We start from the raw sequence: 13,239 nt of genomic DNA, 5'->3' as shown, positions 1-13,239 counted from the left end.
AGCCTTTTTTGGAACCTTTTTAAGTTAATGTGTGAAGTTTTGCAGAAAATGTGTCACTTTTTCTTTGAACAAGTCTTTCTTTCATGGTACAGCACCATAAGGTAAATTATCTTTGAGGAACATAAAGCACACTCAAGTCACTCCCTTCTTTTGAATGTAGGACATCTGAAAATTGATGGAAATTTTATTGGCCTTGGGTCATAATGTTTAACAGGTTTATCTAATTTCATTCCAGAGCATTTACATAGTCATATGAATTTTTTTTTTCTAATCATAATCATCCTTTGACTTATTCTCATTAATCTTATTATGCCTAAGAAAAGTACAAGGAAAGGACAGCTAGATTTCTGCACCCAAAATTTCAAGGAACAATTGCAACATATTTCTTGAGAATGAGCAATGTGAACTTACAAACACATGAATGTCACATTGAAAAGTTAGTTAAAATTAGAGCCAAGAGCTAATCCTGTTAGATTAAGTTAGACCAGTTTTTTTAGATGCTGGCCTTAGATTTTTATAATCTCTGGCGATCAGAAAATGCAAATATGCCAGAGAAAGATTAAAAATTAATAATAATTAAAAAAAATTAAAATCACCACCATGTTATCTGGAAAGATATGAGCGCAATGGAAGAAGAATAATCAGTTATGTCTGCTTATCAAAGTACTTAGAAGGTAAAAAAAAAAATAATCCAAAATCTACCTATAGCCAACTTTTTCTGACTTTGTGTCACATGTACTTTGAATAAATTTTGCTTTTTTATTATAAACATTTGTTATTTACTGTTGTAGTGAGGTAGAACTGCCACAGGCAAACCTATGTGTCTTTTTAGAAAACACAAGAATGGGGCTGTTGAGTGAGAAGGAAGGAAGGAAGGACTGAAAACCTGGAAAATGGCAAGAAACATCATTTTATCATAATGACAGTTGTCATTGGCATTTTGCATCTTCTCAAGGAAGTTCAATATTTTCTTGATACAATGGCAAAGACTGTTAAATAGATATAATTTTTTCTCACTTCAGAAGCATTTTTTTGGACTTCAAGTGCATACAGCTTGGGTTTTTTCACTACAGAGTACATTTAGCATATATACAATGGCAATCCCTGCCTAGTCTTTAAATACAAGTTGTACCATGCTTCAGCTGTAAGATACTAATAAACCTAGGGCAGATCACTACGCAAATTAAGTTCAAATGGAGTTTGTCATTGCTGTAATCCCTCACACATTTGTACTTACCTGCAGGTAAATATTTCAGCTGGTTGTTAGCCAAGCGAAGATGACGTAAAGATCTCAGGCGGCCAATCTCTGGACACACAATTTCGAGGGCATTATCACTTAGGTCCAGAAACTGCAGTTTAACGAGGGAGCCAATGGCTTATGAGAGAACAGATTAAAACATGAATGTGACCCAACAGTAATGTTAAAATCTTAATAGGACTATGAGAGGATAAAAAGCCACAGTACCTAACACCTATGTCTGAGCAGATTTTGATGTATTAAAGCCAGTCTCACAACTGAATGACATAGTTTGTGGAAATGCTCATCTATCCAACAAACAGTTCTGATGGCAGTGAGACAGGGAGGGGAAAAAAAAAAGGGGGGGGGGGGGGGGGGGGGGATATACAGAATACTCCAATTTCTAGATTCTCCTCGGACGATTCTGCTCCGAAATAACTTTTTCCATTTCTTTAATTTGAGTCTATCCAATTTATGTATTCAGAAAGAGTTTAAAGTACTTTCCTGAAATTGGGCACATAACTCTACACTTAAGGCAAGGAAGAGAAACTAGTACACTTTAGGTTTCAAATCTGTAATGATCTAAACCAACAGAGTATTCTGTGTGGTAACTGAAAGCAAAAGACACTCTGGACTTTTGTTTCTGTAGATGAGTGCCATTTAGCTTTTCCACTTTCTGCAATTAGAACTGAAGCAAACTGCATTTAGGTGCATTTGAGGAATCATTAAAATAATTTAACATAGCATAAACAAGGATATTAGTGACTAAGAGCTACACTGGTGTATTTTGTATGAAAATCTTTAATGTTTTATGGGAAAATAAAGGAAAAATGGGCCTCTTCAAAGAAGAAAAATGAATATTTTATGATTTCTGCCACTTATTGTGAGCTGGTTGATTACTTACCTTCAGGTACAACAACTATGTTATTTGAATGAAGGTACCTGGGGGGAGGAGAAAAAAAGCAGAGGACACCACCTGTTACCCTCAAGGACTTCTGCTACATAATCAGTTTGCAAAATATCCAATTTCAGATTGAAAGAACACCCTCAAAGCCATTCCTCTCTATGACCACAAAAGCTGTGGAAACTGTATAAACTGGCAATGGATAGGTACTGGAGATTCACTTAGACTATTAAATGATTAACATAAAAATAAAAGAGAATGACATACAATTATTTAAAACAAAACATTCACAATTACTATAATAATAATGGGCTTTAGTTTTGAAAGTCATACAAAGACAACAAAAAGGAAAAAGTGTAAAGCAGATAGAATAACCAAAATGAACCATATTTGATGACCCAGTTATTCCACACTAAATGCTGCATAAGAAAAGAACAAAGCGCAAACCCACACAAGTTATACAATTACGAACATTTTCCCCTGCACATAAACTCTTACACCTTTACTGACTGAAGAAATAAGTACATGATCTACTCACTGCAAGTGTTTTTTTTTTTTCAAACCGAGTACATTCTTCAAAAGAAAAACCAGATCTTGCGCATGGTCATTTAGGTAGTTAGTGAGGGTGGCCAGATCTCCAACTAAGAATATTCAGCACCCTCTGCTGGAGTATTTCCAGTACTACTAGTAACATAAAAACTATTCTTAGATTAACAAAATTTTCAAATATTGGTATCTAATTGTAAAGGTATACTGAGTACTGAATGTCTACTCACTTCGGCACACATGGAAATTATTTTCAAAGTATATTTTTTTCCACTCTATTCAAACAGCATTTCCAAAAATAGGAGCCTGTCTTTTCAGGGAGATAGAGGCAGAAGGAAAAAGACATAGGAACATTTCAACTGCATGGAGCAATAGAGCCTTCTCTTTTTCTTTAAAAACTGCAGACGTTTAAAGTTTAGTAAAAGTGTAACAAACACAAGGATAGCAGATATGTTTGTAGAAATAATTATAAACCTAAGGCTGAGAATTTTCCTACTTGTTTCAGCTGCAGCTCCTGAAAATACTTGTGAACTATTTCACTCGAGCAAAAAGTGTATATTATGAGGATCCACACCTAGTATCCCAGCGTGAAGGACACAATATACAAAGAAACACAGAAAACAGTGAAGTTTCTAAAAATATATAGTGAAATTGCTAAAGATGTAACTTTTGGGGAAAAAGAAAATCAGTTAAGTTTGTCTTTCAAAATTTAAGGCTATTGTAACAAATTATTCTTTAAATAAGTCTTTATTTTGTGGTCTCTGTCAACAAAACATCTCTTATTGTCTGATCAAAAATTGACTTGTACTAGTAGAGCTACATATACCACAGGCTCACTGTCGCTCTCTCTAGACCACCAGAATGTATGGGATAACGTTGGTATGGCTAAGCTTTCTGAACCCCAAATAATTAGGTTTGACTCCTACAATTCAGTGTTTGTAAGAGATTATTTTAAGCTGTAATTTATAGAGGTTTTCCTAAAGGCACCATCAGACAACACAGAGATTTCCTGATGCCCCATGGCAAATTGTTAAATACTAATTATATCAAATACAAAAATATTTACTTTACTGCTTCAGAGCATAAACGTACTCTCAAGACTCAGGCAAGATGAGACAAGACTGTCTCTTAAACAAGCTGGAGACTGCAATGACCTACAAAACAGTTCAATTGTACTGTGGTTGTGCGTACCAGAAAGGTGTGGTTTCAAGGGCCAAATTAAGATGACAAGATCAGACAGCTGAACGCATTAAGCTACTCAGATATACACCTCCTCTTATTTGGAGCTTTCCATTAAATAAACAGAATCAATGGTCCATCACTTAACTGAAAGCGAGCCAAATGAGTTATAAGGGGAAAAGAAGGTGTCCCTTCTAACGCCCTCGCCGCCCATCCTACCATACAAAGAAATCATAACCTTACAAGAAGAGGGGACGGAAGGCAACACTGGCTCAGGGACTTACGGCTTAAAATTAATTGCCAAAATAATACAGTTCATGTGACATCCATTCTTTGGACAAGATTGGATAAACTACTCTGCCTACAGCAATCGTCATTAGTTACTACAACTACTTACTCATTCCTGCTCCTATTTGACAGTCTGTGACTTGGTTCCAAAAAAACCTTATTACTACAATCAGCAGGACTGAGATCATAATAGCCCTGGTAACTGGGGTGAAAATGAGCAACTAGGGATGGGCTGGAGGCAGTAACCTGTTACTCCGGATCTGTCACAACCATCTGACCATTGCATTTGGAGGTTCCAGTGCTTTATCAGGGTGACAACAGTCTACACAGGAGTTGAGGGCTAAGTATTTTTTTCCCTTAGCAGTGTAGACATTTGTGTAACAGTTCTGGCTATACAATAAACAAGAAATTATAAAAAAATATTAACACAGGACTGAATACATCTGGATATACCTCCTTTAAAAAACAAACAAACAAAAAAACCCCCTCCAACAAAAAGGACCCTTTCTTGCCCTCCAGGAAAACCCTTCACACTTAAGAGGTAGGTTATGAGCAAGGAATGCATTCTAAATTATTTTATGATAAGATGGATCAGCATAATAAAAATACATTAGAACTCCTACACAAACTCACAATTCCACGAGGTTTGGAAGCTTCTGTGCAAGGTTTTCTGGCTGAAAGAGAGTTAGAAATTTTTTAGGTTTCAAAACAAAAACCAGACACATATTGTGCACCAAACTCATTTTAATAACCATACTAAAACACGTCAGCAGCTAGTCACAGAAAAAACTGCAACAAGGAGCTTGTATACAATACCCTATCTCCACATCCCTGCACGTCTCCATCAGTGCAATCTGGGATATATCAAGGGTGAGCAATTCACTACTGAAACAGAACTACAGCCTAGAAGTGACATTAACATATCCTCAACCAAATGGTAGCCAGACTTCTGAGGCTAAAAAGATGGATTACCAAAACCTTGCTTTTGAAAATACATTTTAATAATTGAGTTAGTTGAAGCCAAGAGACTGCTAAGAAGCCACAGCACTTACAGACTTAAAGCAGAACAAGAACTATACAAGATGTTAACCATAAAGTATTTTATTTTGTAATGCTGCTAAACCGGGAAATGACCTACAAACTTTCTGTAGCTTTATCAAGTACCACCAAGCCGGAAGTGCTGACTCTATCAAACTAATTTCCATAATTACATATTAACATACATAGAATTTTCTAACTGCTAACTGATCCCTAGCTGCAATTCTGTTTCTTGATGGCATTTATAACCATGAACATATACCACAAAATCAGCTTCACAAGTTTCAGATGTCATGTTGGTAACCGTACTCAAAATTCTTCAAGATTAAGACAGTTTTATTGCTTAAGAAATCTACTTTAAACATCAGTATGCTTTATTGAAAAAAGTTTTTACAATACACATATATGCGGAAACAAATTAATTTTAAAAGCAGCTCAATCACATGGTCAATTTACTGTTAAAAAAAAAACTACCAATTTTCACTGTCAGGTAAATTTAAGGTATCTGAAGGTATCTAAATTTAAGTTACCTAAAATACTTAACTTCGTGTTTATAAATTTATTATGAAGGAATATGCTAACCTGAAAAAGTAATGTCATAATATTCTTAGCAAACATGCCACACCATAGATCCGAGTACAAAAAACAGTTCGTATGGAACAGCAAATGGACTATGGGGCAGCAAATGATGGCTCAATAAATGCATCTGTTACGTCAAGACCCAAGAAACAGGCCATAACTAATCAATTGTTGCCACCTACTGGAAGGTTTGCTGCAGTACATCTACCTGCTCCCTGCACAGAATTTTATTTGGTCAAAGAGAAAAGCTTAAATGGGAAAAGCTACAAAGGCTGCACCATGTTCAAGCACAAAAAATTCAAACTTTAATTTAAAAAATGAAAAGGTAATGTGAAAAAACAAATTCACTGTCATCCTACACTGTTTATTCTAATAAGGATACTAACCTGAATTACAAACTACTTTCACATTATACATGAAGGTTATACTTTTATTCTAGCTTTAACTGCTTCATATTGTAAGAAAGCTAACTCAGGAGAGAAATAACTTTAGAGTTTAGCAAGTTTATAATAGAAATTCTGCTTATCTTCTTGAGTACCTTAATAACAATGGTTCTAAGTCAAAGTTGTTCAACACAACACCCTACAATGAAATTAAGATTTTAAAATAAACTATTAATGATCCATTAATTGAGATGTAAAACTAACTCTGGTCTCTATTGGTGACATGATAACAAACAATGATAAATGAATCATCAACTCTGCCACCATTTCAGCTTGCTTTGCCCTCACACCCACTAGACATTTTTCAAAAGGTGAACCTGCTGATTTGTCTGAACAGGACAGCATTGCATACTCCGAGTTAGTAAATTAAGAACAATTGTTCCTTGATACGGCTAGATCATGCTTCTGACAGTGCCATCAAGGCAAATGTGTATTTCCTTTTAATAGATGGGGAAATAGGATTACTGGAAGGCTAATGTTATCAGTCAAACATTAAATGAGGAGAAGTTGGAAGACTTGATGCTGGGATATACGTGTGCTATATAGCTTCTTGATCCATTCGTTATGTCATAGCCCTTTATCATTTCCATCTTGCCAATGAAGACAAAAATGAAATTATTCTTAGGCAAAGTATATGTAAATTCTGTCAGCATAACTATTCCAGACATTTTCATAGGAGCCATCTGTCAAGGACTAGAGTCATTTTAGAAGAGCAAAGAAGAACAAAAGCTGATTTAGCCAACATTTTTCAGAACTCTGAAGGAATGAACTGGTGGGACAAAAGTAACACCTAACTTTAAATAAATATGGTGCAGATTTAGTTTTGATGATTGCTAATAATCTATATGCAATTTAAAGTATTTATTGATGAGCTACTGCTCATCAACTTGCATAGAATCAAAGGAGTACAAGACTGAAAGAGGCATCTTCCTTCAATAACCTATTTGTTTTCAACTATTCTCAGACGAGATGCCCACCCCCCTCTTCCCCCCTGACCCCCACAATGTAACTAACTTACTACTTCTTTATGGAAATTGAGAATATTACTTGTCATACCAGCAGTGGACATTAAAAAAAAATTCATTATGAAAATACTGCTCTGTAAAAATACTGATGATTCCTGCTCTCCCCCATTCCTCCTCTTCTACTTTTCTCTTGTCTTCTCTTTCTGGAAGAGGAATTAGCTTAAATCTCTCAGCCTTCTGTCATTGCGCATGTTCTCTAAAAATCCCTTGTTGCTGCTTTCTAGCTTCTTTTCAATTTACCTAGGTTGTTCATAAGCATGAAACTCCAGACTTAGTCTTTACTCCAGCTTATGCTTTAACAGTATCCAATAGTTATTTCCTTCTGCTTTTAATGGAGATTGTGGAATTTTCTATGTTCCAAAAAAACATCTGCCTTTTTTTGTAACACGCTGCTGACTTGATCTACTTTGGTCTGTTACAACTTCCAACATCTATTCTGCTGAACAGATGCTCAGTGAGTGAGACCCAATTTTGTTTGCCTAGTTCCTAGCTATAGCGCTATGCACACGAATGAGATACCACCAAGTCATATTATGTGCAAGTTACCTGATCATTTTGAATCCTAGTGCTCTACTTCATGCTGTTTGCAAGTCATTGTGCCTAGGTATGATCTACATTTTAAGTATTGTTTCAGTTCCTTTATCCCAGGCCTCAATTTCAATACCAAACTGTATTGGGCAAGAGCTGTCTCCCTCATTTGATACATCTTCTGTCAACAGTAACCATGGGTAATTACTCTTATGCCATCTTACAGATCTATTACCTGGTAGTATTAGCAGATATTGAGAGGAAAATGGAACTAAACCATTACTTGGTGAGACTTTGTTTTGGTTCCTATTTTATAATTGCTTTGAGAAAAAACAAAACCAGGCTCTAACAGATACATGCAGAAAAATTATTTGCAAAATTCTCATTATTGTTTCATCTTTTGAGTAGAACAAACTTCATGAACCTTCCTTACACCACTAAACAATCACTGAATTCCACAAAGTGTCAAAGCAGAACTGTTTACAGTCTTCAGGTATTTTTTAAATCAGCTTTAATTTGTAACCATGAATCCTATCCTCCCATTAAATTATTAAGTAAAGGACTTATCCAAAACCAAAAAGTGCCAAAATAATTCTCTACAGTACAAGATCAAGATGGAAGAAAAGGCATAAAATCTTCAGAATCCTTCCAGCTTTTGGCCCTTCATGGGCCAAACCTTTATTGAGGACTTTAATGTATCATCATCAAAGCTTTAAACACTATTCCTTAAACTGAAGTACTGGACTTTTTCTAGGAAACACTGAAAAACATAATTTTGGGAACTTTTAAGTAGTCAGGCCCTCCTCTGCCCTGGCTATTATTTAATTATCATACCATGGAAAAGTCCAAGAAAAAGAAAAAACAAAAAAACAGGAAAAAAAACAAACCTTGAATGACTTGGAGACTTGAGCCTATTGACAGTGGCAAGTTTTGACTCTATTCTATGGTCTTACCAGCTCTGAACATCTCCCACTGTTATTTAACTACCCTACACTGAATTCTGAGGTCACAACATTCATTCATGGTGAGAATTTGTTCATTTCAGGGACAAACAACAAAACAAGAAGAAACCCCAACAGAAAATCCCACCACCTTGAAATTAACTGTTTGTTCTCCTATCAACAGCAGCCCATAGACACAAGTTTCCACTGGCACCTTAAGAGCAAGTTTTGAATTAGACCCTGGAATTGATGATGCCTTTAAAATAAGGCACACACCAAGGTAAAAGTTGTTTAGCCTAATGAAGGACTGTAGACTAGACTGCATAGTATCACTTATCAGTACAAAGGCCTGAGCACTGATGTGAGCAGAATTTATAGCAGTTAAAAAAAACCCAAAACAACAAACCTCACAAGAAAATCCCCAGCCGATCTTCACAGAGCTTCAAAAGGGTAACCATAAAATGTCATAAACTTTCATTTATTATTCTCTACGTTACCTATGCAAGTCCAAACATAATACAACCAAATACTCATATTTCACAAAGGATGACATCATTCAGAATCAGATTTGCTATATTTTTTTTTTTAAATTATCTTGGTTTTTCTGTTCCAAAAATCAGAATTCCCAAACATACAGACAGCAAACATTACAATAAAGAGGTTGTCGTACCAATGTGGTCAGGGAATTTCTTTTCATATAAAGTCTCTCCAAGTACTGCAGCCCCTCATCTTTCAGTAACTCCAAAGGAAAGTGATGGAGATTTCGGTAATTTAAGAACAAGTTCTTGTGCCTTTCCAGCTTTGCCTCAGAGATTGTTTTACACAGTTCTGATGCCATGACTAATCCTGTTCCGAGCACCACATCTAGTGCATTGCGTCTTCTGAAAGCAGACCCATTTCTAGGAAACAAAAAGAGGAAAAAAAAAAAAAAAAAAAAAAGACATTATCAAGGTGTATGCCATTGTATGCCATGCATTCTTTTATGTGAAGAGTTATTACATATGATCTGATAATTTATCTAAACACACTTATTCCAGTTAATATATGAAGTACCCAGAATATCCACAAGATATGTTAGAAGCAAATCTTTGACTATTTTCTGAATGAAGTTTTAGTGGGTTATTGGACCAGCAAGTATACCTAATGCTTTTTTTCATCCCTTTTTGATGGGCCTTTCAGACAATTTTGTCAAAGTTGTTACCACAAGAAAAAAAAAGAAACTTCTCTCCACTGACCGTTATTGATGTCCTACATCTGTTCTGTGAAGCGTGCTAAAATAAGAATCCACAGGTAAGAAAAATGCCAATTTATTAGAGGGCTTCTTATTGTCAGATGACTGAAACGCCTTTATGTAGCTTTTAAGCCAGAATGATAAAAAGCAATAAAAGTTTGTTAAGCTTTCCCATACAACACTACTGGAAGAATTTATTAATTGGAAGAGATATTGGGGATGGACAGCCAGTAAGGCCATTTTAAAATAACAAACTAATATATGAGAAATCTGAAATTTACAGCAAGAAAATTTATAAATAGCTAGATGCGACAGCAGATTTTCAGCTCTCTTTACTAAAAATAAAACCAGAAAGAACTGAACGTCAATCTTTAACTGACAATTTCAAAACCAGAAAACAAAAGTATGAAGACAAATTAAAAATTAACTCATATCTGAAACCAGACTTTATTTAACTTGTCTTTCATGTATCACCAAAATTCTAGTCATTATTATGCTTGTGTAGATTTAGATAACAACAGCAATACTGCATTCTTCCAACAGTCTCAGAAGTCAGGAGAACATAATAAATCCAGACTATTTATTAATTTAAAGTTACCAGTTTGCTACAGACTCATGTATGATTTAATTTCCATTAATGAAAGGCAAGGAATTGTAACTGCTTTCCACCAATAACATTTTATATTTTAGTTCATTCCTTTACTGAAAGACAGATTTCTAATCGTAACAGATATTGGAAGTGAAGGTACTGACTTACGATCAAGAATCCTATCTGATTATACAGTAGCTGTTGTAAATAAAGCTCCTTCCCAGTTGAAAACCAACAACTGGACCATGCATGTAAATCAAGCTACTTTATCAGTTTCAGTAATTCCCTTGATTTGCAGATAAGCAGCTTTTACCAGTGACCTATGTCCTCCTGGAAGAATACAGCATTTATTTTCTTAGAGCCCCATAAGCACAACTTATCACAACTTGGGTGCAATATCCTGCACACCTTTTCTAGTCTTGAGTTATCCCCCGTTGAAGCCATGCTGAGATCAGCTCTGCAAGCAAACGATTACCTTGTTGAGAAGTCTATATAAGATTAGAAAGTATCAGTCCAACTTTGGTTAAACAGTATTCGTATAAGAAGAACCATGGCTGTACCAGTTGCCTTTGTTAGCTGTCTTAAGGAGAAAGGGTAGACACACTGCCGGCCCACCCATGGCACTAGCAACATTAAAGCTCCCTTATTTCAGCAGATAAAGGAAATTAAGCCACTACAATTCTTAATACCACATCTGTGATCAGCATTAAAATAATTCAAGGAAAAGCATTAGAAAATTTAATGTGCATAGGCTGAGTGTATTTGAGCATTTAGTGCTACAATATCAGAAACGGTAAAGGAAAGCCCATCTTTCCCTAATTTTTTCTTTTTTTAAATGAAAAGCTGTGAAGTCACAAACCACATACATAAATATCCAATAATCTTCCAGTTTGTCCAGAGATGCTTTTTAGGTGTTCTGCAATTGTAAACTTTTCCTCAAAGTTGTAACTCCATTTACCAACTGGACTACATTTAGCCATGGCACACATGAATACACAGACATGCAAGCCCACAAATGCAAAGTCCAGTCATAACATACTCTATTTTGGCTCTTACTTCAAAGGGAAACCCTCCTACTCCCTTCCAGCACCAGCCAAACTTCTTCACTCCAAATAATCTTTTTCCAGAGATGATACACAGCCAAAAAGGAACAGACACAATCATGGTCTTTAAGGAAGGTAAAAAGGGAGGATGAGGACAGAAAATAAACACGCAGTGATGATGGCCCTGTGAGGAGTCAGGTCATTCAGGGGAGAAAACTGCATTTCCACAGAGGATGGAGAAGACAGAGACAGAGGACAGGGAGCAGAGCCCCGGCGAAGGCGAGTGAAGGGCTGACAGTGGGAGACTCAGGAGACCCCCTGAGCCGCGGGCCGCCTCCGGCCGAGCTGGGACCGCCTGGGGGGAAAGAGCACCCATGGACGGGTGTAAACTTGAAGGAGCCGCAGGGCGCCAGAGGAGGAGGCTCTGAGGGGGGGCTGCATGGAGCCGCCGCGCCCGGCGCTCCTTGGGCCCTGGGAACTGGGGGAGGCCGGTCCGTCACGGGCGGGTGCGTGGGAACCGGCCTGTCCCGGCTGTGCGGGTGTGCGCTGGAGGGGGGGGTGGGGGGTGCGAGGGCTGAGGAGACGGCGGGCGGCCACCCCCACGGCTGAAGGGGGGGCCGGAGAGGAGCAAGGAGGAAAGGGCCTCGGCCCGGGGGGCCAGCGAAGGCTCACACCCCCTCATGGAGAGGGCAGACAGCAGGGGGCAGAGCAGCGGAGGCACCCACACACCACCCCCACCCAGCCCCCGATTCGCCCCGTCCCGCTCCCCGCACGCCGGGGGAAGAGTCACTCACCGACGCCGCCGCGGCGGGGAGCGGGGAGCGGGAAGCGGGAAGCGGCTCCGCTCGGCGCCGCCGCCGGCCCAGAGCAGCCGGGGGCGGGGCGGGGCGGGGCGGGGCAGGCCGCAGCCGCGCGAGACCGCTGCCGCCACACGACTCTCGCGAGACACCGCCCGGCCGCCGCCGCCGCACTACCCTGCCTCGCGTCTCGCCACAACACCGCCCCCTCACCGCCCACACCTGCCTCTCACCCAACCACAAGGCAGTCTACCGCCCACCATCCAATCGCAAGTTCCCTCCTCTCCTTGCCTTGTGCCCCCTCCTCTATCAGCCAATGGGAGGGCGCCCCACCTCAGTGCCTCGCCCGCCTCCTGCTGTGGCCGTGGGACGGTGTGGAGATCTGGCCGGCGGCGGGGGTGCACATGAGGGCGATGCTTTCCCTCCCACTGTGTCTTCCAGGGGCGACATGCAGGCTCAACTTGCCTCCCCTGGTGTTTACACGGTTCCTGATGTGAGCAACAGTTATCCCTGCTTGACAGCTTTTGAAGGAGAATGTTATTGGCCGGTAGAAGTTTCAGTGGCCAGAGGCCATCTTCCCAGCCAAATTTAGGTGCAACTAACACTACCTTTTATTTCTTTGTTAACACCAGACTGGAGGCCCTTAGGCAATCCTGCCTACACCCTCAACATGCCCATCATGATAGATTTTACCCATGATGGTTGACCTGTTGAAACAGGTAAGGGAATCATAGAGGATCAACACCTACACGCTGTTCACCTGATTTGGTTTTAAACTCGTGTGTATTCACACATGTTGCAATGATGCAATACATAAATCCTTTAATGACGGCAAATTCCCTCATACTCAGAATATTTAACATTACTGGGT

The 13,239-nt window shown here is 38.8% G+C and overlaps 1 protein-coding gene across 5 annotated transcripts in view; it reads right to left on the bottom strand.

Annotated features, from left to right (window-relative positions):
• LRRC28 (leucine rich repeat containing 28) overlaps positions 1-12,389 on the bottom strand; it is a 52,638-nt gene extending 40,249 nt beyond the window's left edge. For 2 of the 5 annotated variants that reach the window (XM_082488704.1, XM_082488700.1), the window contains exons 1-5: positions 11,568-11,762; positions 9,379-9,607; positions 4,788-4,828; positions 2,142-2,179; positions 1,238-1,375 (exon numbers count right to left, since the gene is read on the bottom strand). In XM_082488704.1, coding sequence (XP_082344830.1) covers positions 1,238-1,375; positions 2,142-2,179; positions 4,788-4,828; positions 9,379-9,607; positions 11,568-11,692 — 571 coding nt within the window. In that variant the 5' untranslated portion in view covers positions 11,693-11,762. Of the gene's footprint in view, positions 1-1,237; positions 1,376-2,141; positions 2,180-4,787; positions 4,829-9,378; positions 9,608-11,567; positions 11,763-12,365 lie in introns of those variants that run through there. The other 3 variants (XM_082488701.1, XM_082488703.1, XM_082488702.1) reach the window with 3 other exon arrangements.
• Between the last annotated feature and the right edge of the window lie 850 nt (positions 12,390-13,239).

The sequence above is a fragment of the Vanellus vanellus genome (assembly GCF_965231255.1).
Source record: "Vanellus vanellus genome assembly, chromosome: 11".
Taxonomy (NCBI): Eukaryota; Metazoa; Chordata; class Aves; order Charadriiformes; family Charadriidae; genus Vanellus; species Vanellus vanellus.
Note: the sequence above shows the minus strand (reverse complement) of the source record. Positions and strands in the feature narration are given on the sequence as shown.